General features: G+C 42.3%; 1 protein-coding gene across 1 annotated transcript; it reads left to right on the top strand.

Moving 5' to 3' along the window:
- On the top strand, positions 1 to 27607 carry Trs23 (trafficking protein particle complex subunit 4-like protein Trs23). The gene is made up of 5 exons (XM_080272290.1): positions 1 to 71; positions 10442 to 10621; positions 20150 to 20307; positions 22643 to 22763; positions 24439 to 27607. The coding sequence occupies exons 2-5, from the start codon at positions 10447 to 10449 to the stop codon at positions 24636 to 24638; spliced, it is 654 nt and encodes a 217-aa protein (XP_080128416.1). The 5' UTR covers positions 1 to 71; positions 10442 to 10446; the 3' UTR covers positions 24639 to 27607.
- Positions 27608 to 27959: the final 352 nt, after the last annotated feature.

The following is a 27959-nucleotide window of genomic DNA, read 5'->3' on the forward strand; positions in this document are numbered from 1 at the left end:
CAAGGGGAAAAAAACGAAGAGACGGAGGAGGTTAAAGAGGCTGCTTAATAACTGAACTTAATTTGAATAAGGTGTGACAGATGGTTTCAATCAGGGACCATGTTCGTTGTTGTAATCTGCACGTACTGTATTACTAAAACAAGTTTCTTGCTTTTATATTTAATTCTTTGTACAGTTAACCATGATAACAAGTTATTGATGAAAATTTAATGCGTCTAAGTGAATGTTATTCAGGGTTGGGTTCTATATTGCAGTTAATTGGGACAAACTGCAGGAAACCCATTAATGGTAAAATTGGTAACATTGGTTACTTCCAAAGTTATATCGTAAAATTTTATGAAGGATTATCTTTCATAATTTTTAATTCAGTTATGATACCAAGTTTCTGCAGAAGTGTTTATGTTACCAAAGACAGGTTAAGTCATTCACGACACCCAAATTCTCTGAAAATAACGTGTTACTCAAGAGCACAAAGTTAGATTTGTTGACACTGGCGGTGGTGGTGTCCAACAGAGGGCAGTGGGTCGATTTGGACCCGGAACTCATTCGTCTTCAAATAATCCAGGTTAGGTTATATTGTTAGGTTTGGTTTAATGAGGGGTAAACATATGCTTTATTTGAAGCATAGAAGTACCATACCAAATCAGTTCTTCTGATAGTGTTATATTTTTCTGATTATTTGTGGGGTGATAAACGTTTCATGTGAAATCTGTTTCTCCATTATTTTAGTAGGTTCCACTGTGTGAAATTGCTTGATTCGTCAGGGTATTGACGGAGGGGACTGTCCAAACCTAAGTGTTTAACTAACACCACCTAACCTAACCTTGTTTAACTGTACCTAACCTAAACTAACCTGGCATCCAGTTGGGAAGTTGGGAAACAAAAAACACCCTTGAGTACATTGGGTAAGTCAGACATTCATAGGCACAGCCTAAGGAACATGATGATAAAAAGTGAGGAATTTTTAAGCAGGAAAAGGAAATTTACCACCCTGAAAATAGTAAGAAAAATACAGAAAATAAACTGAATTAGGTTGGGTTAGTAGGGATGAGTTAATTGACAGATTGACTTTGGAGCCAAATCAGCCAAAAAGTCCGACATGGCAGGTGGCCACTTGCCATGGTTTACATGTAAAACTGGTGGTTTTATAGTTGATGTCTTCAAAATTATGAATTTCTGCAACGTTTTAATGCTGTGATAATGATGATAATGTAATAGTTTATTGAGGAAAAATACAATTGTAAATTTTTTTTTAATGGGAGCTCTCCTGCAGTTTCACCTGTTTTTGTATGATTGGTTGATTTTGACCTTATATTTTTAAGATTATTCCATGCTGGAGGTTAAGAAAAAAAAAAAAAAAAAAAAAAAAGGGCATTTGTATCCACAAACACATAACAGCATCAGTTCAACCAGTTACCATCAATCTATCTATCTGTCTGTAGCAAGATACCACAATCCTATAAGGGGTAGCCATTTATCTGACTTATTTTACTGGGAGAGGCACTAACCCTCCGCCAGCCCACTTGTTGACACTTAGGGAACATGTATGGGATGGTTATATGGTTACCACCTAGTGTTGTAAATGGTTTCCTGGCTTGCTGGAAACCATTAGGCTTGTCACTCAGTGTAAGACCTGATAAGGAAAGAAGAGTATGTTTTGTCTTGTCATGTACATTTGAAGGGCGCATCATTCGGGATGACCGTTTTCTCCTTAACGCTCTAGCAGCAGATTGTCAGATGATGGCTCAGATCATGGGTTTGAGGCCAGTAAATTGGAGGAAATTGCAGAGTAGCTTTATAACCCATGCCCACATGGGAAAGTAGAGTATTAAAAAGTAACAGGGAAGATGGGACAAATTGGAAGAGAGGAGGGCAGACAGAAAAAGAATGATAAGATGAAGGAAGAAGTAGATAGCACTAGCCTACATCAAGTGAGTGGATGATGGTTGCCACCACCAACCACCATTATAATTTGATAATTTAAAACAGGGGCAGTGTTTTTCTAGATAAATAGGCCTACTGAACATTTAATTGAAAAAAAATTACCCAAACCAAATCTAATCATCCTAACATAATTGTGCAAGCTGTGTTTGGCATCTTCCAATCCTAAACTTACCATTTGTCGGGCTAGATTATGACAGCCCCAAACAGCAAGTACCATACGGAAAATTTGGAGAAAGTGGCAAATCAGTTTTATAGGAATCAGTGGAACTTTGCCCCTATGCTGCTATGACTGACAATTGTCAGTTTGCAAGTTTGTCACCTAGTTCTATGACTGACAATCGTAGAAGATCTGTCAAAAACTGCCAGCCCCTTTTATGACGTAAATGGTTCCCACCCAATCAGAACTAGGGGACGAGGTGGTGGGAAGATCCCACCCCCTCACCATGTCCGTGAGGGGGACCCCCCACCTGAGCCACTTCTCCACCTCCCTCTGACTGATTGGATACAGATCGCTCTGCCCCGTCCCACCCAAACTACCCACCAATAGCACATCTACATCAAATGGGGGGGTGTCTCATTCCCACCAACCCCCCCCATTCCCCCTCCACCTCCCTCCCTCCCTTTATATCGAATGATACGGCAATTTCCTCGCTGTGATCACTTTGTGTACGGTATGTTTCCTCCCACCATAATACCCCCCACACCACCTCCCCTGCATTGGGGGGGTGTCTCATCCCTCCTCACCCCCACCTGGGACCCCCCATCCCACCTCCACCTCCCTCCCTCCCCATCCTTTGTCCCAAATATGATGTGGTAATTTCCTTGCCATGATCAGCTTGTGTCTGACTACGCTCACCAAAATTACCCTCACACCACCTCTGTCCCACATGGGGGTATGTCTCGCCCCTGCCTGAGACCCCCTACCCCACCTCCACCTCACTGCCTCCCTAGCCTGTGTCCTGAGTATGATGCAGTAATTTCTAAGCTATGATCCACTTCTAATCTCTACCCAGTGACCTTGATTGATGCCTAGAGAGGTTTGTTATAAGTTTATAGTAATTTATGTATAGTTATTAGGCCTCATGCAGAGTCCTGCACTTAGTTTAATCAATAGAAACATATTTTACATTGATTTTTGTAAGGTTCTCTAGTGAAAATTAGGTTTCTTCCAATTTTGAGGGGTTTTCTCTCTTACCAAGAGGGGGGACTTTTATGATCTTTGACAGGAGGTTTTGCAGTAACCATTAGACTTAGGGGACTGAGATTGGCATTTTCAGGTATGTAAATTCGAGCTCTTCAGATCTGGATGAAAAAATTTTACCTTGGGAAAAGTAAAAAAATTTACCCCAAATTGCGGCTGGGGTGGACCATCACCTTAGAAAAATTCGTTCTTCAGAGTTTTCTCCACTCCCAGATGCCCATTAATGATCCAGTTATGAGACTCTTCTAAGACCTCAGACCTCAGTTTCTTACGAACCGCCAGTTGCCAATACTGTACTTGCTGATGCCATCAAGCGTCTCCCACTGACGCTCCAGTAGTCCGTTGTTCAAACAAAGAAGGTTCCACTGACTCCAGTAGCTCTTAGTCGCAGGGCTGAGCCTGGAAACCTCTTCCTAAGGTGGTTGCACTGTACTGTGTTGCAGCCACTCTAGCACTGGTTGTAAATCTGTGTCCACCATCTGCATCCTCTTCAGGTCTTCTTCAGCTGACACTGGTCCTGTCACTGCAGTATGGCAGCATTTCTTGCCTCACTCTTCTTTCCCAGTGCATTGCTTGCAAGCTGGGTCACAAAGCCGACAACTCAGGCTGTCAGCATTTCCATGTACCTGCCCAGGATGGTGCTGCACCACATGGGTGTACTGGTCCAGCTTCCCATCTCAGCGTGCCAGTTGTCCTTCTGAATTCTTTAATGTCTTCAGCCACTTGAGTGCTGTCTGGTCCATCCTGATGATGAAGTAGGACCCACACAGGTAGGGATGGAAAGAGTCAAGGCTCTTCATCACTGCCAAGAGCTCCTTACGGGTCACACTGTAGTTCTGCTCCGGTGGGCTGAGCTTTTTTTTTTTTTTTTTTTTTATGCAAGGAAGAAGGAACCAAAGGCCATGAGCCCGCAGTAACAGTTCCCTCCAAGAGAAAAACAAAATACAATAGAGAGCCAAATTCAAGATCTGATCATTTTGAGATGCCTGGACACACTATGTTTGAAAGACTGGAGATCATAGGCAGCAGGAAATACAGACAGAGGGAGACAGTTCCAGAGCTGACCTGTTGCATAAATGAAAGACTGGGAGTAACGGTTAACTCTTGCATTAGAGAGCTAGACAGAAAAGGGATGAGAGTTTGCTGTAATACGCCACCACATGCTGTTTGCCATCTTCCTTCTGTGACAGGACTCCACGGATGCCTTGATCACTAGCATCACAGTCCAGGATGAATGGCTGACTCTGATCTGGGTATGGCAACACTAGAGAGCTTGCCAGCTCATCCTTGAGTTCATCAAAGGCCTTCTGAGTCACTGCAGTCCACATATACTTCTGTCTCTTTCCTAACAGTTGTGCAGAGGTGCAGCTATCAAACCGGCCAGTCTTTCACTGCTGCCACTTTCTCCGAATCAGTATGGACGTTGCCTCGCCTACAATGTGTCCCAGGTACTTCACTTCCTTCTGGAACAAGTAGCACTTCTTGGGGTTCAGCTTGAGGTGCGCTGCTCGGATCCTGTTGAACACCTCCGGCAGCCTCTCCACTTCCTGGATGAAGTACATCCAATCACAATTTCATCATCAAGATAGATGAGGGCCGTCTGCCAGTGCAGGCCTTCCTGATCCATGAGACGCTCAAAAGTAGCTGGGGTGTTGCATAGGCCAAATGGCATCACTTGGAACTGCTATAAACCCTCCCCGTATGAAAAGGCTGTTTTCTCCTTGTCATTTTGGGCAACCTTGACCGTGTAATATCCTGCTTTCACGTTTGTGGTACAGAACCACATGGCACCTGACAGAGCATCCAGTGTGTCATCAAGTCTTGGCAAGAAGTACGCATCCTTCACTGTCAGTTCATTCACGGCTCAGTAATCCACACAGCACCTTACTGAGCAATCCTTCTTCCTTACCAGAACAACTGCTGATACCCAAGGACTGCTGGACTTTCTGTTACTCCCCAACTTTGAGGATTCTCTATCATCTCCATTAGCCACAGAGCTGGCTGTTTAATTGGATGGTGATCCCTGGTGTTGATACAATGCTCTACCAGATATGTGCATCCCAGGTCTAGGTCTCCGGTGGAAAAGACATTAGCGAACTTCTCTAGCAGTTGCCATAGCTGCAGCTTTTGAGAGTCATATAGGCACTGGCAACCCCTGGAAAACAGGTCTTGTAAGTGGTCTGGCAGATTCTCATCTTCTCTGACTACACTCTATCTACGGGCCTTCCACTGATGCCACTCAGGGTCACTGCCTGGTACAGTCCCACAATTTCTCCTTCGTTAATCTTCTGTGTCTCACGGAAGAAATTAGCCACCACATCTGGCACTTCGCCTGTGCCTATCTCCACCAAAGTCCTTCCCACCGTCATTCCAGCCATTGTCTTGGACTGTCCATCATGTTCCACTACTCATAGACAGGTGTCAAAAGAGCCACACACCTTGCACTGGAACAGTAGTTCAGATCTTGGGGGTATCACTGTAGTGCACAGTGCCCTCACCTTCCCGCCAGAACTGGTACGTCTCACTTCCGTGACAGGAACCGAGTTTCCTTAGACCTTGAGCTTCATGGAGCAGAAGTCCAGCTCACATCCCGTGGACATCAGATGGCCCAGACAAAGAAGGCAAGGATCCTCCTTGTCAGCCACATGAACTGGAAGCATAGTCCCTTGCCCTGCCACTTCAGTCTAGACATCCAAGGGTGCCCAGTTATGCCACACAATTGCCCTAATGACTCAGGCAGATACTAATGACATAACACATCAGGCCTCACAGAAATCTGCTGTGAGGCTGAACCAATCACCAGGGAACACTTATTGCTGTCTGTTCTTCTGTTTAGTCGCACAACGTCAGTCGCAGTTCTCTTGCATTTTCTTGGTGGTGGGGCTACTTGGGAAAAACTGGCAGGTTGTTGCCCGTTAACACCAGCCCTTGCTAGTTTCCTGCGCTTTCTTGTCTTCTGCAGCCTTCTTCTTATCCTCCTCGTCCTTTGAACAATCAGAACTAAAGTGTCCCACCTCACCACATGTCCAGCACCTGTTAGTTTCAGTCGTAGATTTCCTTGAACTGTTCTGGTCTTGCTCCTTCTTCCATTTGTAACAATCCTTCTCCTTGTGTCCTGGCATCTCGCAGAACCAGCTGCCTCCTCTGATCTTCTCCTTTTCCCTCTTCCACTTGTAGCAGTCCTCTTCCCATGTCCTGGCTTTTCACAATACCAGCAACATCCATCAAATTTCTCTGCTTCATGTACCTGCCCCTTTCTTGCCTTGAATCCTGCACTACTTCCTGCATGCAAACTGGATGTAGTAGACCTGACATAGGACTCAAATTCTAGAGTCCTGGCTAGTGCTTCTTGCATACTTCTTGATTGTACTTGCATCACTTTTACTTTCAGCCCTGCACTATCAACAGCATCGATGAACCGATCCCTCGGAAGGATAGGTAACAGGTTAGGTGCTGCTTCAGGGTAGCTATGCCTTGTGTGCCATACTCTCTAGGTCATGAGCAAGCTGCAGAAGGGATTCACCCTGAACCTGTACACGGGTCCGGAATCTTGCTCTCTATACCTTAGTCTGGTACATGACATCTGTGCTCCAACACCTCTGCTTGGGACTTGTAACTGTTTCTCTACCCCACTGACACCTGACCAAGAATCTCCTTTGCAGCACCCTTGATGCTAGTGGCAAACTGCGCTGCCCTCTGCCTATCATCCCAACCATTCTGATAAGCAAATAATTCAAATTGCACATGGCAAGCTTCCCATGAGACTTTACCATCATTTTCCTGAGGTTTCTGTTTAATTGGCCCCCTCTCATTATAGCCATACATTTCACTGGGATGGGGCCTAAAAACTGGGGCATTATACAGTAATTAAGTCCAGGACTCAAAACTCCTTCATTCTGATTATTCAGTCCTGTAATGCAACCTTCAAATGTGTGGGATTTGTGATGATTCAACATACTGTACACTCCATTTTTTCTTATGCTCCCTGTACACTAACCTGAGGCTCAGCCGTGCAAGATTTCTCTGCAGTGTCAGTTCTCTCTATAATTGTCTTCAGCTGTTCATCTACATGCTTCAGGTGATCATCTACATGCTGTCTGCACTCTTATCACATTATTGCTTACCTCACACTTCTGCTGCTATAGCTCAGCATATACTTCCTCCCTCAGCTGTTGCTATTCTTCCTTCATTTCTACCATGAAACCTTCTAGCTGTCCCTGCATTCTCAGTTGTAACTCCTGTTGCTCCTGTACTGCCTGTTGAAGCCATTCACATCATTCTTTCTGTTCTTCACTTTGTGCATCTAGCTGTTCACTTTGTGCTTGTAGTCGTTCACATTGTGCTTCTAGTTGCTTGCTAGTTCTTTCTTGAACTCTTTCTGTCCTTCACTTTGTGCTTGTAGTTGTTCACTAAACTCTTTCTGCCCTTAAGTTTGTGCTCATAGTTGTTCACTTTGTGCTTGTAGAAACTTTATGATTGCAGCCAGTGATGCTTCCTCCTTCATAGCTTGGAGTCTTGTCTGTACACCTTCCTGCTCCATGTCGAAGACTTGACTTACTATAGCACTTTCTGCCCCAACTCGTGGCACCACATGTTATGTCCATGTCCCACACTGCCACAGGCTCCAACAGCAGTAGTTCAGTATAGGAAGGACATCACCCAGTGAATTGTTCTTCGTAGGGTCTGCCTTTCAGTGTATAGTACACAAGATCAGCTCAGGCGTAATAACACAGGCTTCTTACATTCGTTGTCTTTATTCGCCGAGTGATTACTCTGTATGCTCGCCAACAACACTTCACAGATTTCACAAGTACCGGCAGTACACTAAATTTGCAGCACCATGGGTCAGACTGAACTGAATTGAAACTCATCTAGTCTTTCCCTTATCCTTTTATAACTTTCCCTGCTTCTCCAGCGTTACATACTGGGACCTGCTCCTAGCAACAGTAGTTACCAGATCGGAGACATCCAAAATATTATAGAGTTTCCTTACATTACATAGCACTCTAAATTCTTTAGCATACAAACTGAAATTTAATTAAATAATTTAACAATCACCTAAATAAAACATTATAGAGACAATAAAAAGAGAATAAGAATGAATCCTTAACTGTACAAAGTACACCTTGATCTCAATTAAAGCATGATCATATAGCACGATTCGCAGATAGTGCGAGCTGTCTCTTAATATCCACAACATTTGAAATTAATAATGTTGGTGAAGCCACCACTACGGAAGATGTTATTACTGCAGCATCTATTGAGGATGCATTACAGGAGATGAGACAAGAGGAGGTTACACTGATACCAGCAACACCAGAAACACCAGGAGAGCTCTCCATAATGCAGATCAGCTAAATCTTGTCTGCTGTAGATGCCTTAACCTTTTGGCTGCAGCGGCCATGACAACAATTTGTGTGCTCAGTGCGGAGAAATAGGGAAAAAATTGTGTGTTTTCGACTTGTGTTTTAAGCTTTTCGTCTGTAATTTTCAGAGCTTAAATTTTTTGTTAGACAAGCTTCAATCTTTCTACTATTATTTGCAACAAACAGCATGCTGGAGGTACTCCCAGCCAGGAGAACGATTTGAGAGAATACAAGGTGTGTTTTGACCATCATATACAGGAAGCAGCCCAGCAAGGCAGAAATTTTTACCAAACCGCAAGATTTTTTTTCGTGCAAAATAAGGTTACTGCCACGTTGTCACATCACAATAATACAGTAATAATTAAAAAAAAAGAAAAACTAGTCAGTCTCGTATAACTTTATTGCAATATTCTACAGTGTTTACGCTAGACCAGAGAAACAAGCGAGGTGAGGAAAATCATTACAAACTTTATAAATATAAAACTTCGTGAAGGACTTTTCTTACCACTTACTTTTATAAAACTTATGATATAATGCCATTTGTGAGTCATTTAATGGCATAGCTGCACAGTTTGCAGCTGCAAAAATGTTCACTAGCTAATGTGCTTAGCATATGGCTTCACTGATTATCACAAAAATATCACTAAATCACTTGTATTTTATTACGGTTATTCACAGTATAATATAAAATAACACTTTCAGTCACTTGTATGATTTTAGTGCGATTTGAGTACGTTTTACTTCATATTTATTAGAGAGAGAGAGAGAGAAGCGGCAAACTGGTTTAGACCAGTTTATTGAGGGTGTGTGTACACATGTGTATGTATGTACGTATCCTGTTATTAAGTACTAGGGAAAATTATCAGTGTTTAAAAGTTTAACCCCCTAAAGTTGGAGTCACTCATCCACCAAATGAATTTTTGCGAATAAGTTATGTGTATCAATTAGTGTGATATCAGATAGCATGCGCCCCCGCATCCACCATGTATGAGCATTGATTGGGACCAAGGTGTATCGCCACTTACAGCAGCAGGATACCTGGCTACTCTGATGACTCGTAACAAAAAAATGCAAGAATTGCCAGGAGTGCTCCAGCACTACGTAACTAGAAAACCCCACTTCACAACAGTAATAATTGTGCGCGTCCTTACGTAATTGTATTTTCACATGATTGAGTCAAGTTAATTGTGTCCCGTCCGTTGAGGCTGTTCTGTTGTATTTTTCTTCAAAACTGTGAATGTCTTTGGCACACATGACTTCTGGTAATATTTTCCATTGATCTAGTGCCATGTCTGGAAAGCTGAATTTTCTCACATCTTTAATCTTTTCTTATATGGTATAATTTCTTGCTGTGTCCTCTTGAAGGTGACACTTTAGGTACCCTACTATATATTCATTAATGTCAGTCTTTTCTTCTCCTTCAGCACATTTATATAACATGATCATATCACCTCTTTTTCTTCTCTCTTTTGGTGTTGGCAATTGTAACTTATCAAGTCTTTCTTCATAGCTAAGATCTCTCAGGCTTGGCCCCCATCTTGTGGCTGATCTTTGTACCTTCTCAATCTTCATAACATGCTTTTTCAAGTGTGGGTACTACTGCTGCATATTCAACCAGTGGTCTTTAGAATTATGTAATTACCTTCTTTACCATTTCCTCATTGATGTATGTAAATGTTACTGTCATAGGCCTGTTTGCTAAAAGGTTATGCATATTCCTTACTTTCTCATTTATATGGTCTTCTGGTGGTAGTCAGTTATTGATAATTAATCCTAAATCTTTCTCCTTGTCAGATACCTGTAAACTGTTGCTCCCTAGTTTATAGTCCCAGTCATGCCTCTTTACACTCTTTCCATATTTTATTACATGACATACCTGTGTTGCAGTCAAGATCAGTACTATATTGTTTTCATTCTTCTTGTATTTCAGGCATAATGACAATCAACAGTGTTTACATATTGAGCAAGTCAGGTGGCCTCATTTACCAGCATGATCATAACATCCCAACTGTAGAAAATGAGAAGACATTCAGCTTCCCATTGGAAGTGAAACTAGAGTTGCAAAACAGAAACATTGTGGTGACATATGGCCAGCGTGATGGGATAAAAGGTGACACTTGAATGTTCGCTTCTTTTAGCTTCCACTTGAGTGAAGGGATAGACAGTAATAGTTATGCCATTATTTGGTATTTTGATAGAACTGTATTTATTTCACTATTGAAACTTGTGGTGAGGCTGAAGATATATTGAATGGTAGCATACTTGCTTCATAACTCGTTTATTAATATTATAGATTAAGAAGATCGCTATTTAAAGTCTATTTGTCTACTGCTAGACGCCTTAATCCCATACAGGGTGGCCACAAACAAATCGCCTCCAAGTCGCCCTGTCCCCTGCCATTTCACTGTCACGCCTCCAGCTCACACACCCCCTCCCTCATATACCTCTCCGCTCCATCCCTGCATCTCATCCTTGGCCTCCCCCTCCACCTCACACACATACACTCTCCTTGTCAGTTTCTCACTTCATCCTTTCCACAGAGCCAAACCACCTCAGTGTGTTTTTCCTAACACTACCTATCACATCCACATCCACACCACAATGCTCCTTCATATCCTCATTTGTCAGTCTACCTTTCCATGTCACTCCACTGTTTCAACTCAAATAACTCATTTCTACTGCTCTCACTCTTGACATGTGTCCTTCCAGCAAGGTCCAAGCTTCACTTCCATACGTTAGAGTTGGTATCACAGCACTGTCATGTAGTAACTTTTTCACTTTCATGCCCACTTTCTTGTTTCTTATCACTGCTTTCAAGGAACCAGCAACCTTTCTTCCTTGTTGTATGCTTTCAAGCACTTCACCCTCCAGACTACCATCCTTACTCATCACACTACCCAAGTACTTAAACGTACTCGCATTTTCCATTTCCTCCTCATCTAATCTCACTGTACAGTTACTGACTTCACTTCTCTCGAAGACCATAACTTTACTTTTCCCTACATTCACCTTTAGATTCAGTTTCTTACACACTCTCCCAGACTCATCCACCAAGCCTTGCAGCTCCCCTTCGTTTTCACTTAACAACACAGTATCATCTGCAAACAACAATACTGGGAGTTTCCAGACACTGCCCTCTCTTATTAGGACCACTCCAACATCCACTGCCCTACCTTGTATCTCTTTTATAACCCCATTCATGTACAGATTGAACAACCATGGAGACATGACACATCCCTATTTCAACCCCACTTCAAATAGAAAAATTCACTTAGTTCACTATTCACATGCACTGCAGCCTTAGCACCCTCATACATACTCTTCACAGCATTCAACAATTTCCCATGTACTCCATATATTCTTAATATTTTCCACAATCCTTGTCTATCCACCCTGTCATGTGCTTTCTCCAAATCCATGAAGGCTGCTCACAATTTCTTCCCTTCTCTAGAAACTTTTCCATTAAAGATTTAAGAATGAATATCTGATCTACACAACCTCTTCCCTTCCAAAAACCTCCCTGTTCTTCTCCAACTAATTCCTCTGTTATTTCCCTAACTCTTTCAATAAGTATCCTACCATATACCGGTACTTTTCCTATTACACTAAGAAGACAAATGCCTCTATGATTCCCACACACTTCTTTTTCACCTTTTCCTTTGTACAAGGGAATAATTATACCTGACTTCCAATCATCCGGGACTCTACCATCTTCCCAGGCCAATCTGCACATCTTCCACATCCATTCTACTACTACAGTATCTCTCTCCCATGCTTCAGCATTTCACCACACCTAGGGCTTTCCCAATTTGACTTTCTTCATTGCCACCACAACTTCCATCCTATTGATTTCTTCCTGTCTTCTCACCTCTCTCCTTCTCCCAGCCATTCCCCAGCCACTTATACTCGCATTACTTTCACTCTCCACGTTCAGCAGTTCCTTAAAGTGTTCTTTCTATCTGCTCACTTTTTCTTCCTTCTGCATGAGTAATCTACCATTTTTATCTTTCACTCCCCTACTAACTTCATTGCCGCTAGCAGTGGGCAGCACAAACAAAAACGGACCTTCCGCAAGTGCAATGCGCAATCCACATTTCACTACCTTGCGCAAGTGCAAGTGCGCAATCTGACAAATATTTAGCTTGCACAATGTCACAAAGCACAAGCGGAAACAATTTGCATATACAGTATTTGTGGGAGTTACAGTAAAATATTGAGATATTTGAATAAAATAGCATACTTACATACTTACTTGCATTTAGTGTTATTATCTATTATTTGTAATTTGCGCAAGTGCGCAATCTAATATTTAGCTTGTGCAATGTCGCTAAGCGCTACCGCAAACCATTTGCATATGTTTGTGGGAATTACTGTAAAATATTGAGATATTTAAATAAATTAGCATACTTACTTTATTAATATTCTATCAATCTATCTATTGCCAGACGCCTTAATCCCGTAAGGGGTGGCCACAGGCCACAACAAGCAACATATTGCCTCCATGTCACCCTGTCCCCTGCCATTTCACTGCCCTGCTCCCAGCTCACACCCCCCTCTCTCATATATTTCTCCACTTCATCCCTCCATCTCATCCTTGGCCTCCCCCTCCCTTTCCTCCCCTCCACCTCACTCACATACACGCTCCTCATTGGTCTTTCACTCTCCATCCTCTCCATATGACCAAACCACCTCGGTGTGTTTCTCCTAACACTTCCTATCACATCTGCATCCACACCACAACCATCCTTCACCTCCTCATTTGTCAGTCTGTCTCTCCATGTAACTCCACATGCTTCTCTCAAATAACTCATTTATTTCCACAGCTCTCACTCTTGACTTCTGTCCCTCCAACAAGATCAAAGCTTCACTTCCATACATTAGAGTTGGTATCACAATACTGTACTGTCATGTAGTAACTTTTTCACTTGTGGAAGTTCAAACAGAGCAGTGAGTGGGCTACAAAGCGGAGGGACAAGGAAACAAAGGCTGTGATGTTGCCAGTTTTACTTTCATCTGCATTTTCATGTTTTATTTAATAATTCACTATAGATATACAATAGCATGTGTGATTCCTTACAAAAATTATTAAAACATCCTTCCATCCATCCATCATCCAGTCCTACGTTGCCCCATGAGGAGCGTTGGAGCCCGGGGCTAGGCTGTTGGTCCTGACATTTAAGATGAGTGTGACCAGCCTCACTCATCCCTGAGTGGTATTACGTGAGCAATAAACCCCAACCACTCCTTGGATATAAACCTTCACTGGCTCAATTCGATTGGAGCACAATAATTACCTACTAAACCACCAGGTGCCAAAATTTGGTTATATGGTTACCACGCAGCGTAGTAAATGGTTTCCTGGTGTACAGGAAACCATTTGGCTTGTCACTCAGTGTAGAGTCACCCATGGGCAGAAGGAAGAGGAAAGAATGAAGGAATGAAAGACTGAAGAGGGAGGTTACCCATAGGCAGAAGGACAAGGAAAGAATGAAGGAAAGAAAAACAGAAGAAGATGGAAGGAAAGAAGGATGGAGGAGAGGACAGGGCAGACACCTGAGAGCAGCACTACATTGAGTGAGTGGATGGTGAGTGCCCCCACCTACCACAAGCATATTTTTTAAATCAAGTATCCACAGCTGTGGATATTTGATTTAAAAAATGTTTTAATGATTTTTGTAAGGAATTGCCTATGCTATCTATCTATTGCCAGATGCCTCAATCCCGTTTGGGGTGGCCACAAACAAATCGCCTCCAAGTCGCCCTGTCCCCCGCCATTTCACTGCCCTGCTCCCAACTCACACCCCCCTCTCTCATATACCTCTCCACCCCATCCCTCCATCTCATCCTCGGCCTCCCCCTCCCTCTTCCCCCCTCCACCTCACTCACATACACTCTCTTCGTCAGTCTTTCACCCTCCATCCTCTCCACATGGCCAAACCACCTCAGTGTGTTCCTCATAACGCTTCCTATCACATCCACATCAACGCCACAACGCTCCTTTATATCCTCATTCGTCAGCCTGTCTCTCCATGTGACTCCACAGGCTCCTCTTAAATAACTCATTTCCACTGCTCTCACTCTTGACTTGTGTCCTTCGGACAATGTCCAAGCTTCACTTCCGTACGTTAGAGTTGGTATCACAATACTGTCATGTAGTAACTTTTTCACTTCCATGTTCACTTCCCTGTTTCTTATCACTGCTTTCAAAGAAACAGCAACCTTTCTTCCCTGCTGTACCCTTTCAAGCACTTCACCCTCCAAACCTCCATCCTTACTCATCACACTACCCAAGTACTTAAACGTACTCACATTTTCCAATTCTTCACCATCCAACCTCGCTGTACATTCACTGACTTCACCTCTCTCAAAGACCATCACTTTACTCTTCCCTGCATTCACCTTTAGATTCCGTTTCTTACACACTCTCTCAAACTCATCCACCAAGCCTTGCAGCTCCCCTTCATCTTCACTCAACAACACAGTATCATCTGCAAACAACAGTACAGGGAGTTTCCAAGCACTATCCTCTCTCACCAGGGACACTCCAACATCCACTACCCTACCTTGTACCTCTTTTATTACCCCATCCATGTACAGATTGAACAGCCATGGAGACATGACACATCCCTGTTTCAAACCAACTTTCAAAGAGAAAAATTCACTTAGTTCACCATCCACACGCACTGCAGCCTTTGCACCATCGTACATACTCTTCACAGCATTCAGCAACTTCCCATCTACTCCATATATTCTTAACACTTTCCACAATCCTTGTCTATCCACCCTGCCATATGCTTTCTCCAAATCCATGGAAGCCGCATACAACTTCTTTCCCGTCTCTAGAAACTTTTCCACTAAAGATCTAAGAATGAATATCTGATCTACACAACCTCTTCCCTTCCTAAAACCTCCCTGTTCTTCTCCAACTAATTTCTCTGTTCTTTCTCTAACTCTGTCAATAAGTATCCTACCATACACTTTTCGTATTATACTAAGAAGACAAATGCCCCTATGATTACCACACACTTCTTTTTCTCCATTTCCTTTGTACAAGGGAATAATTATACCTGGCTTCCAATCCTCCGGGACTCTACCTTCCTCCGAGGCCAATCTGCACATCTTCCACATCCATTCTACTACTATCTCTCCCCCATGCTTCAGCATTTCACCACACACTCCATCAATTCCTGGGGCTTTCCCCGATTTAACTTTCTTCATTGCTTCCACAACTTCTATCCTACTGATTTCTTCATGTCTTCTCACCTCCCTCCTTCTCCCAGCCATTCCCCAGCCTAATAAATAATGTATTTTTAATTTATTATTATTTACTAATAGTAATAATTTAAAAAATATTAAAATACATTATCTCTGTTGAAGCATTTTAAGAAATGCTACTACCGTCCGTCCCTTCCGCCTCCCCCCAGCAGAACCCTCACGACCTGCCTGAGCCTCACCCATCTCTTATCCAGACACATGGAAAGCTCCCAAGACCACGTGTCCCACAGATGCGCAAGGCAGGTGCGAAAGTGCAATACAGTATTGCGCATGGTCTCGTGTGGTGCGCAATGCGCAAACGATATTCACCGGAGCGCAATGGTGTGCAATTGCGCTTTGCGCAAGTGTTTGTGCACCTGCCCAGCACTTATTGCCACCCTGTCTAACACTCTTTACCTGTTTCCAGAACATTTTCTTACAGTCCCTCCACTTTACACTCAAATTCATTCCAAATTCCTCATCCACTCTCTTCTTACTCTCTCTTACTAATCTTTTCACCTCTCTTTTCCTTTCTACATATACCTCTCTCTTCCGTCTCTCAACTTCTTCTGTGCCCCTATTTCTCATCCATTCATTATATGCTTTCTAGTACCACAGCCTGTCTCACTTCTTCATTCCACCATGCTGTTCCTTGCACCCCCTTTCGTTTTCTCTTCACCACAAACACCACCTCACATGCGGCACATATTTCTTCCGTGAACATCTTGGACACACCTTCCATGTCCCCCATTTGCTCCAGTCCATATTTACCCAATTGTTCCTCTACTTCTCTTTTATATTCTGCTTTTTTCCCATCCTCTTGTAACCTTTCCACTCTCCTTACATCTACTCCTTCCTTCCATCCTTCCCTTCTTCTATTTCTCCATTTTACTTGGACTTTGATTCTGACCACCACTTGGTGGTGGTCAGAAAGTCCACTCCCCCAGCCTCTATATGCTCTTGCATCCATTGCACACCTTCGCATCCTTTCATCCACACACACACACAATCAGTCATTGCCTTCCTTTCACTTAGTTCCCCACCCACCCTTCTCATCACTCGCCATGTATACCTGTGGATCATTTTGTGCCTGAAGAGGGTATTAGCTATCACCAACCCCCTCTCGGCACAAATGTCCACGAAAGCACTGCCATTCTCATCTATCTCAACAGGCACACCCCACTCACCAACTACTCCATCCACCTTCTCATTCCCTACTTTACCATTCATGTCACCAATCAGAAACACTCTCTCATTCCTTTCAAACTTCTCCGTGCACACTTCCACATTTGTCCAGAGCTCTTCTCTCATTCTGCTTGCACGATCTTGTGTTGGCGCATACACTCCCACAATTGCTGTATCCATAGATGTTACACATTTTTATTTTTTATTTTTTTTAAGATAAGACCCATCAATGATTAATATAAACAAAGAATACAGTAAAAATTCAGTATTTCATCATGATTGGGGTGCAGGCCTTGCTGACATAATGTGCATGCTGAATCATTCAGTAAGCAGAATCCTTCCATATCATCATCATCATCATCATCTGGACCTCCTTTCCCACCCAAGGGCAGGGTGAGGAGTAGCAATGTCCAGACAGCCCCAAATTGCCCAGTCCAATGGGCCACACTTCCATTCACTCATCATTCAAGCCCCCGGAATCCTGGCTCCATCGGATATGCCAATAACATTCACCACGTTCTGTAGCTTCACATATCGTATCCGACAGAGTCAATCCAGACGCTGCCACGTTAAAAAGGGGTGCCAAAAATCCCTGATCATGCACATCTGCTCACAAAATTCATCCAGCCAGCTCGATCCCCTGTCAGTTCCCTAGCCTCACCGACTTCCAAACCTCTCTTCCTCACACACTCATCCACCATCTCTCTCCAAACTTCTCCTTGACCTACCTCGCCTCCTCCCTCCCTCGAATTCGCTCAGATATATCTTCTTCACCACTCTACTGTTATCCATTCTCTCCACATGACCATACCATCTCAGTACACTCTCTTCAATTCTGGTGTCCACCGACTTCCTCACTCCGCACCTTTCACGAATCACACTATTTCATATCCTATCCACCCTCTGTACTCCACATACATTCCTCAGCAGTCCCATCTCCACTGCTCTTACTCTTGACTTTTCATTTTCATGCTGGTTCTTTGAAAGCAGTGATAAGAAACAGGGAAGTGAGCATGGAAGTGAAAAAGTTACTACATGACAGTATTGTGATACCAACTCTAACATATGGAAGTGAAGCTTGGGCATTGTTGGAAGGACTCAAGTCAAGAGTGAGAGCAGTGGAAATGAGTTATTTAAGAGGAGCCTGTGGAGTCACATGGAGAGACAGGCTGACGAATGAGGATATAAAGGAGCGTTGTGGTGTGGATGTGGATGTGATAGGAAGTGTTATGAGGAACACACTGAGGTGGTTTGGCCATGTGGAGAGGATGGAGGGTGAAAGACTGACGAAGAGAGTGTATGTGAGTGAGGTGGAGGGGGGAAGAGGGAGGGGGAGGCCGAGGATGAGATGGAGGGATGGGGTGGAGAGGGATATGAGAGAGGGGGATGTGAGTTGGAAGCAGGGCAGTGAAATGGTAGGGAACAGGACGACGTGGAGGCGGTTTGTTTGTGGCCACCCCAAACGAGATTGAGGCGTCTGGTAAGAGATAGATATATAGACCATAGTCTCACATCCATATGTTAAAGTTGGCACTAACATATGGATGTGAGACTATGGTGTGGCATGAAAATGAAAAGTCAAGAGTAAGAGCAGTGGAGATGGGACTGCTGAGGAATGTATGTGGAGTACAGAGGGTGGATAGGATATGAAATAATGTGATTCGTGAAAGATGCGGAGTGATGAAGTCGTTGGACACCAGAATTGAAGAAAGTGTACTGAGATGGTATGGTCATGTGGAGAGAATGGATAACAGTAGAGTGGTGAAGAAGGTATATCTGAGCGAATTCAAGGGAGGGAGGAGGCGAGGTAGGCCAAGGAGAAGGTGGAGAGATATGGTGGATGAGTGTGTGAGGAAGAGAGGTTTGGAAGTCGGTGAGGCTAGGGAACTGACAGGAGATCGAGCTGGCTGGATGAATTTTGTGAGATGTGCATGATCAGGGATTTTTGGCACCCCTTTTTAACGTGGCAGCGTCTGGATTGACTCTGTTGGATACAATATGCGAAGCTACAGAACGTGGTGAATGTTTTTGGCTTATCTGATGGAGCCAGGATTCTGGGGGCTTGAATGATGAGTGAATGGAAGCGTGGCCCATTGGATTGGGCAATTTTGGGCTGTCTGGACATTGCTACTCCTCACCCTGCCCTTGGGTGGGAAAGGAGGTCTGGATGATGATGATGATGATGATGATATTGAAGGATTCCGCTTACTGAATGATTCAGCATGCACATTATGTCAGCAAGGCCTGCACCCCAATCATGATGAAATAGTGAATTTTTATTGTATTCTTTGTTTATATTAATCATTGATGGGTCTTATCTTTAAAAAAAATAAATAAATAAATAACTTTAAAAAATCTACATAATCACCAAATACACAGGGTAGCAATTCCAGAATCAGCAACACTTACATTGCCCACCATTTATGTATATATAAATGGTTCTAGTGTTATACCACAGCATAATATGAGGAGCTAATGGCTGTAGATTTTGTACAAGTAAATTACAGTATTGCACTCCAGTCGGATTGAGCTGGTGAAGGTTTATATCCAAGGGATGGTTGGGGTTGATTGCTCATGTAATGCCACTCAGGGATGAGTGAGGCTGGTCACTCTCATCTTAAATGTCAGGACCAAGTGCTTAGCCCTGGGCTCCTACACTCCTCATGGGACAATGTAGGATTGGATGATGGATGGATGGATGGACTGTACCTATAGTTTTCTCTTCTCCGTGAAGGCAGTAGCTATCATTATATCAGCAAGTCATCAGTTACCATACAATGCAGATAGACTGTGTGTCTTTCTTTTTCGTTGAACATACACCATTAACATTTACATTTAGGGGCCACTGACCATGCTACCAGGTCCTTTTACATGATGGTAGCACTCCATGTATTTTCAGGCTTTGGCAAATATTTGTGGTGTTCAGTGCTGTTTAATGTCCAGTGGTCCAAAATAAAAAGTGCGTATTGGACACTGGACTGCTTTCATTGGTACATAAATGTTAGCTGAGATAATTTTCAGCCTCTTCAGCCCAAGATGTTTCACCTAAGCCAAATAAAGTTGTCTGTTGGCAGAATAATATATATAGAACATCCTAGGGTTGAAAGTATTAAGCAAAACCTTATTGTTAAATCTGTTCTTTTCATGTATTGGTTAATATTAAGTACTGTACCTTAATCATTTTCTTCCCTTGGTCCAGTGGGGCATATGTTGGTAGGGATCAACGGTGTGAAGTTAGTAAATGGGCAGCTAGAGGATGGACGAGATGCCCTTCAGGTCCTGGCAGATGAGACCAACTATCCCATTAATCTCAAGTTTGCAAGACCCAAGCTTACCACCAATGAGAAGATCTTCCAGGTATGAGCCACAAATGGATTAGAAATATGGTAATACAATGGTCCCTTCAACAAAATGGGTACTGTACGGTAAAACCTCAGTACTGTATTAGACTACGTGGGGGAAGATTCAGTCTTGTAAAGTCATAATAGAAGTGAGCTTCACTATATTGGAAAACTCTGGATGTATATTATATTAGACTGCAGTTCACCATATCTGGAAAAAGTTTGTTATAGCCTTTTAAGTCTGAAATATGTTATGGTGCAGGGTACAATAATACAATAACATGCTGTGAACGGAAGAGTGGGAAACAGGTTAAATCCATGCAGTATAAAGAATTTTCTTTGGCATGTTTGGTTTAAAAATAAGGTGATCGAACATGGTAAATGAGTGTGTGAGAGAGCAAGGCCAGTTTGGAAGCTGATGACGGTAGGCAGTGGTCTAAAGATAAAGTTGGTTGGATGAATTATGTATGGAGGTGTACATAATAATGGTTTGGCACCCAGTTTCTGACTTGATGGTTGATAGACTGACTATGGAACACATCTGGAAAGAATGAAAGAATGTGTAGATGATGAAATCTGCGAGATGTAGCCAGGATTCCAGGGCCTGAATAATATTACAGTAGAAGTCCGATTTTTCAGCATCTATGGGACCAGGCTAGTGCCAAAAAATCAAAAACCCTACCCACTCAATACCTTATATGTTTCGGTGAACACTATCATCACTACTCATACCATTACAAATGTGTTTGGAGAGAGTACTGTATACTGTTTGATACTGTACAATACTGTAATGAATCCAGTACTATACATGAATATGAAAAATAAAGAAATTAGTGAACATACTGTATATAAATGTAATGGTACAGTAGGCCTACAAGTTCACATGCACTTACCTAAACTTATAGTAGGTTCCTTATTTACATATGTACAATAGAAGGGGTTGATTGGAGTCTGCTACTGCTGGAAGAAGTCCCCAGCAGTAGAGGGTCCTCATGGAGAATTTCAAGACTGACGAAAAAAATCGGAAAATCTGCCGAATGATCAGAGATTTTCGTAAATGGGACTATTTCTCAAAACTGCCGAAATGTCAGATTTGCCGGGGAATTGGATGCCGAAGAATTGGACTTTTACTGTATGTAGTGAAATAAGTGTTTAGCACATTTCACTGGATATGCCTTGATAGTTCTCCCTCTTTCTTATTTTCTTTGTCTTCTCGATCGTACCTCACCCTGCTAGGTGGGATAACAGGTCATGATGATTTTTTTTTTCCTGTAATAAATTGAGATACACTATACTGTTTTATGTTATCAAGATGATATTTTTGCAGTAGGAACAGTTTTATCTGACATTCAGCAAATGATGAGTTACTTTAGAAAATTTTTAATATTTGCTTTCAGTTTTGCCAGAGACAAAACTTTCTGCAGATGTGAAGGAAAATCTCAGACAGCAGGAATGGTACATAATTGTTCTGTGATGTGTTGTGCATTGTTTGATAGTACAAATAGTAGTTCTAGGCCCATGGCCCATGCTTGTGTGAAAAAAAACTGGCAGCAGAGCTACCCATTACACTGGCACCACCACATGATGGCATCCCTCTCCAGCAACTGCCTAGTGTAGTAAATGTGTGTGTTAAATCAGAACAATGTAGTAAATGTGTGTGTTAACTCAGGGACAGTGTTCATTAACTATGGATTAGTTACCAAGCATATATCAGCGTAATGGATTGTCTTTGACTGTAATAAATTATATTTACCTATGGCTAGACGCCACACTCCCGTAAGGGGTGGCTGTTTGTCTTCGAGTTAGTTGTTTTACAGGGAGGGACACTAACCCTTCGCCAACTCACTTGCTGACAAGTAGGGAACACTTACGGGTTGATTATGTGGTTACAAACCAACGCTGTAAATGGTTTCCTGGCATACAGGAAACCATTAGGCTTGTCACTCAGTGTAAAGCCACCTGAAAAGGAAAGAAAACTTATAAAAGTGACAGGAAAAATGGGAGGAATAGGAAGCAAGGAGGGCAGACAGAAAAAGAATGATGAAGATGGTGGAAGAAGTAGGCAGCACTACATCAGGTGAGTGGATGGTGGTCACCACCACCTACCAGAATAATACGGTAAGTACAATATCAGTAATAAGGAATTAGGTAAAAATTAAAATCACAGAGCTCTGTCATTGTATCTAAAAACATGCTAAATTTGCTGTGTGGTAAACCAGGGTTCAGTAAAACCATAGTGAAAGAAAACTAGTTAATACTGGTAGGATATGGTAATATATATATATGTAATGTATATCAGCTGTGGTGAAGGTTTCATAAATGTTAACACAGTATATCTCAACTTTCTCCAGGCATCAATGTTCTACCCTCTGTATGCCCTGGCCTGTCAGTTAAGTCCAGAGCCCAGAAGTTCGGGCATTGAGGTGTTGGAGGCTGACAACTTCAGAATGAACTGCTTCCAAACGCTCACAGGTATGCTTTACAAATTATTTTAGTTAAGCCCTGGACTCTATTAAATTTTGACCATTTGAAATGTTAATGAATTATTACAAGTGAAAAGTAGGAAGCCCCAAAGTTGAAAGGGACTGATGTTTTGAAATCCTTCACAAAGAACAGGAAAGGGAGTACCTGTACTTAGGCTTTAAAAGAAGTGCCTGATGGACTCTTGTTTTCCACATTGTGTGATACATTGGTATGACAGGAGTATTGTATGCAAAGTCAAGAGTGTGAGCAGTGAAAAGTTTATGAGAAATGTATATGAACTAAGTATACAGTAGTGCACCAACTTTTGCTACAGCAGGATTCGCCTAATCCACTTTCGTGGCATGCACCAAATATTCCCTAACTTCCACTTTCGCTTGAAAAAAATCGATTTTCGCGCACAAATTTTGGGTTTGGGACAATATTTTGAACTTTGAATTTCCTGCACCGCCCGCCCGCAACCCACCGACATCTTGAATGACGTCATGTCAACACTCTGTCCACCCATTCCCGCCATTGTGTACGAGCATGCTAGCTCCATTGTCTTGGATTCTCACGGTTCAATGGCCTCTACTATACCTGGTAGTGTGGGGAAAGGGCCTGGTGGTGTGGAGGGAGAGCCTGGTGGTGTGGGGGGAGGGCCGGGAGGCAGTGGTGGTGATAAAAAGTGGCCGGGACATTCAAAGTCGGGAGGAAAGGCCAAGGCTAAAAGAGAGTATCGTGTTGGAGTGAAGAAACGGCAGTATAATAATGCATCAAGTTGCATCTGAGGAGGCAGAGAGAGAGAGTGGTAGCGAGGCAGCAAGAGGTGGCGCCAATACGTCTGGCGTGGCTAAATAAGCCCGCCACGCGCCTCGGATACTTACCCCCAACATCCATTAAACACCTCAACCTGGTCTCTGTGGTATGTTTCTCCTCATATAATGTGTACTGTACAGTTTTTATTGTTTGTATCTCACAATGCAATGTACAATAGTGATTTGATGTACTGTATTGCAAGTGAAAATGAAAATCTGATGTTACTTTAGGATAACCGGGAACCACTTAGCCTTTTTGCCATAAAGGCAATGCCCCAACTTTCGCTAATTCCACTTTCGCGCATTATTTTTGGACCCAATTAGGCGCGAAAATTGGTGCCCCACTGTAATACATTAGCGTAGAACTTTTGATAGATGTGAAAGGAAGAAAGATGAATCGTCATAGTTGATCTAAGAGTGTGCATAGATGGTATAGTTTCATGGAAGTTATGCATGCAACCAGAGAGATGGGTTTTAGAATATTCTTTATCATATACTGGCTAAAAGGGTTAGGGCCTGGAGTTGTACAATATACTATGTTTAGATTAGGCTTCCTTATCATGTAATTGATCAAAAAGAAAATTACATCAGTACTGGTCAACAGCAGTCAGGCATTTAAAATACTCTTGATATGAGTATTCCTATTCATTATATCTCCCTGTAAATGAGATTTCAGTGCACACCTCGCATGTTTTATACAATAACTACAGTGCTGGGGCCATAATGGTAAATTAGTAGTATGAAACTGCTGTAGTGAATGACAATGGAGTCTAATCTGAATCATTGTCAATTCAGCTATCTGTATGAACAAGAATTAGTGCTAAATCTTATTCATTTCCAATGTTTCTGACAGATTTTTATGTTTCTAGGTGTAAAATTCATGGTGATAACCGACTTGAAGCAGACTGGGATTGACACGCTGCTACATCGCATCTATGAACTTTATGCAGACTATGCCCTGAAGAACCCTTTCTATTCTCTAGAGATGCCTATCAGGTGTGAATTATTTGATGAGCACCTAAAGTCAACACTGGAACAGGCAGAGAGATTAGGGATCAGTAATATTTAAGTACTGGTAACAAACTGTAGCCAATATGGTGTGTCAGGTATTTGTATATGGGTAATTTGTGTAATCTATTACCCAAGTGTAATTAGTAATATATATTATACTTTGTATAGTGTTGTGTTTGTCAGTATAGTAATGTGTAGTATTGGAACTCCCCCCCCCCCCACCAATGCATTTTCCTCTTTACTTGTAGTGTATTACCATCCATCCATCTATCATCCAGGCCAGTACTGCCCCATCAAGAGTGTAGGGACTTGTGGCTAGGCCACTCAGTTCTAGGTGAGTGAACAGTTCCTTGTCCCTTAGTGGCATGCAAGCAACAAACCTCATACACCCCTCAGAAGTAGACCCTTAAGTGCTACATCCAGTTGGAGCTTCATAACTTATTAGACAACCAGGCATCTAAAAAGTACGTGAAGGCTACAGGGCTAATGTATTAAATCAGTACTTATAAAGGGGGCCCACTCTTTATCTTCCTGCTTGCACTGGAGAACTGTCCCATAGGGGAAAGTACGCATGCATGGCATAAATATTTAGATGGTGGATGGATGAATAGCCAAACATCTTGTGTTTTCTCAGTGTATTGAAGATCAAGTATGGAGTAAATGATTACTGAACAGAGTACAGAACTGTTAAGTAAGTCTGTGTAAATGAAAAACATATGAACATTGATCAATATATATACTGTATATATTTTTTTTTCTGGTTTAAGTACTGTGCACTACACAATATGACTTGCAGAAATACAGATCTATTATACTGGTGGCAAACACTTGTAGTGGGATGTCCTCTCTCCTAGTTCTGTTGGATCTGTTTGCAGCTTTTGGTACAGTAGATCATAAACTATTGTTGGACGATCTGTATTTTTATGGCGTTCGTGATAGTGCCCTTTTGCTTCTTAAGTCATATATGTCGGACAGATCTCAGAGAGTGGTTGTTGATTACTCTAGCTCTGATTCTGCTCCCCTTCTATTTGGAGTCCCTCAAGGGTCAGTTTTGGGTCCAATTCTATTTACTATCTACACAAGTAGTTTATTGTCTCTACATGATGCTCATGATGTGTCGTATCATTTTTATGCTGATGACACCCAGTTCTTTGTTAAGATGTCAAATATCAACGATACTAAGACAAAGTTTGAATCTCTAATGTCTGATATTAAGATTTGGATGGCTAAGAGGAAACTTAAGCTGGATGATGGAAAAACTGAGATCATCATCATCAGAGGAAACAGAAGGGGTAATGACACTGACAATGCCCTGGCTTTGAACATTGGCGTGTCACAGCTTCATCCAGTCAGTTCCGTTCGAAATCTGGGTGTTATTTTAATTCTAAGTTAAATTACAAAGAACATATTAATCAGGTTGTAAGAGGGTGTAACTTGCATATCAGAAATCTGTGCTCTGTGAGAAAATTCCTGAATAGACGGTGCCTCTTAACATTGGTCCATGTAGTGGTCTTGTCTCGTGTTGATTATTGTAATTCACTGTGAATTGGCCTTCCAAATAATATACTAACAAAAGTTCAGTCTGTGTTGAACGGGGCAGCACGGCTTATCTTTGGTCTTCCCCCAAGAACCTCAACTTCCCCATTTCTGATTGAGTTGCATTGGTTACCAGTAAAGACTAGAATTGAATTTAAACTGTGTCTTATTACATTCAAGGTTCTTAAGTTTGGTGAACCGAAGTATCTTGCTGAATTGTTAAAACTCCCATCAGCACGCCCGGGTGTGATGTTACTCAGTGAAGATGATTCCTTGCATCTTGATGAGCCAGGAGCCATTCACCAGTCATCTTTCTCTGATCGTTCTTTTGCGTACAGAGCCCCTAGATTATATAACAGATTGCCATTGTCCATAAGACAACTCTCTACTGTTGAATCCTTTAAGAGACAGCTGAAAGCCTTTCTTTTTTCAAAATGCTATGACCTGGAGAGAGGTACTATGACGGATGATTAAAGGGTTTAATTATTGCCACTTTCATGTATATATGATGTATCTTGTATTACGGTATATACAGTAGAACCTCGGTCCTCGAACACAATCCGTTCTGGAAGGCTGTTCCAGGACCGAATTGGTCGAGGACTGAACTAATTTTCCTCATAAGAAATAATGTAAATCATTTTAATCCGTTCCAAGACCCCAGATGCTTACCTATTTAAGTTTCAGCACTGGTACCAGTGCTTTCCTTGACGAGGTGACTGTATATTTCTCTTGCCTTTTCACAAATTATATACTCACTAACACTGTCTCCTGCTAACTGTTTCTCATTGATGAAGATAAGCAATAATTTTTCCACTTCTTCAATTATTTTCCGCACTACTTTCCTCTTTTCACTGCCAGTAGCCGTACTGGATGAACTTGCTTTCTTTGGAGCCATTATTAGGGGCTAATACTGCACTGAATCAAGAAAAATGTGAAGCACAGCAGGATGACCACTTTGACGAACAACAAAGGTGGACGCGTGACTGTCGGTCGGCCAGCTTCCCTTCGTTTGGCTACGTTCAGGTTGGTCGAGGTCCGATATTTTGGTCGACCTCTGGAGCAAAAATTTCTTGAATTTTTTGGTTGAGGTCCGATTTGTTCGACATGTGAGACGTTCGAGGACCGAGGTTCCACTGTACAAGAAATGTCACAATTCTTGTAATTGTAAAAATAATGTATGGGTGGTGAGCGCTAGTGAATTCCCAGAGGAAGAACTGGCGCTTATGAGAAACAAAAGGCCAGATTATTATTATTATTATTATTATTATTATGTGATGGTACATCAGACTCCCAGGTTCACCAAATTGTCATTTGGTTTTAATCCACTGATATTAAAGTAAATTGTCCTGCACGTAAAGTCACTCATCAGTTTCGGAAGTTATATAAGCTATAAGGTAATGATGAAGTGTACAAAAAATCAAGATTGTACAGCAGTATTGTTGGAATAAATCTCCACAGTATTACAGTATATTGTGAGGAGCTATGGATCTACCCAACCTAAAGTCACAAAAATGTTTTAATTATTCCTTGTGTAACAGGTGGGGGCACCCACCATCCACTCACTCAGTGTAGTGCTACTCTCGGGTGTCTGCCCTGTCCTCTCCTCCATCCTTCATTCCTTAAATCTTCTTCTGTCTTTTTTTTCCTTCATTCTTTCCTCGTCTTTCTGCCTGCGGGTGACTTTACACTCCCTCTTCTGTCTTTCATTCCTTCATTCTTTCCTCTTCCTTCTGTCCGTGGGTGACTCTACACTGAATGACAAGCCAAATGATTTCCTGTACACCAGGAAACCATTTACTACGCTGGGTGGTAACCACATAACCAAATTTTGGCACCTGGTGGT

This window comes from Coenobita brevimanus, chromosome 6 (genome assembly GCF_032717465.1).
Source record: "Coenobita brevimanus isolate Jiangsu-jjx chromosome 6, ASM3271746v2, whole genome shotgun sequence".
NCBI lineage: Eukaryota > Metazoa > Arthropoda > Malacostraca > Decapoda > Coenobitidae > Coenobita > Coenobita brevimanus.

What these genes read in the sequence shown, in the direction of transcription:
- Trs23 (XM_080272290.1), top strand. Translation starts at nt 10,447, where the DNA reads ATGACAATCAACAGTGTTTACATATTGAGCAAGTCAGGTGGCCTCATT. An exon ending in CCAGCGTGATGGGATAAAAG is followed by an intron (nt 10,622 to 20,149) that starts GTGACACTTGAA and finishes CCCTTGGTCCAG; the next exon opens with TGGGGCATATGTTGGTAGGG. An exon ending in CCAATGAGAAGATCTTCCAG is followed by an intron (nt 20,308 to 22,642) that starts GTATGAGCCACA and finishes AACTTTCTCCAG; the next exon opens with GCATCAATGTTCTACCCTCT.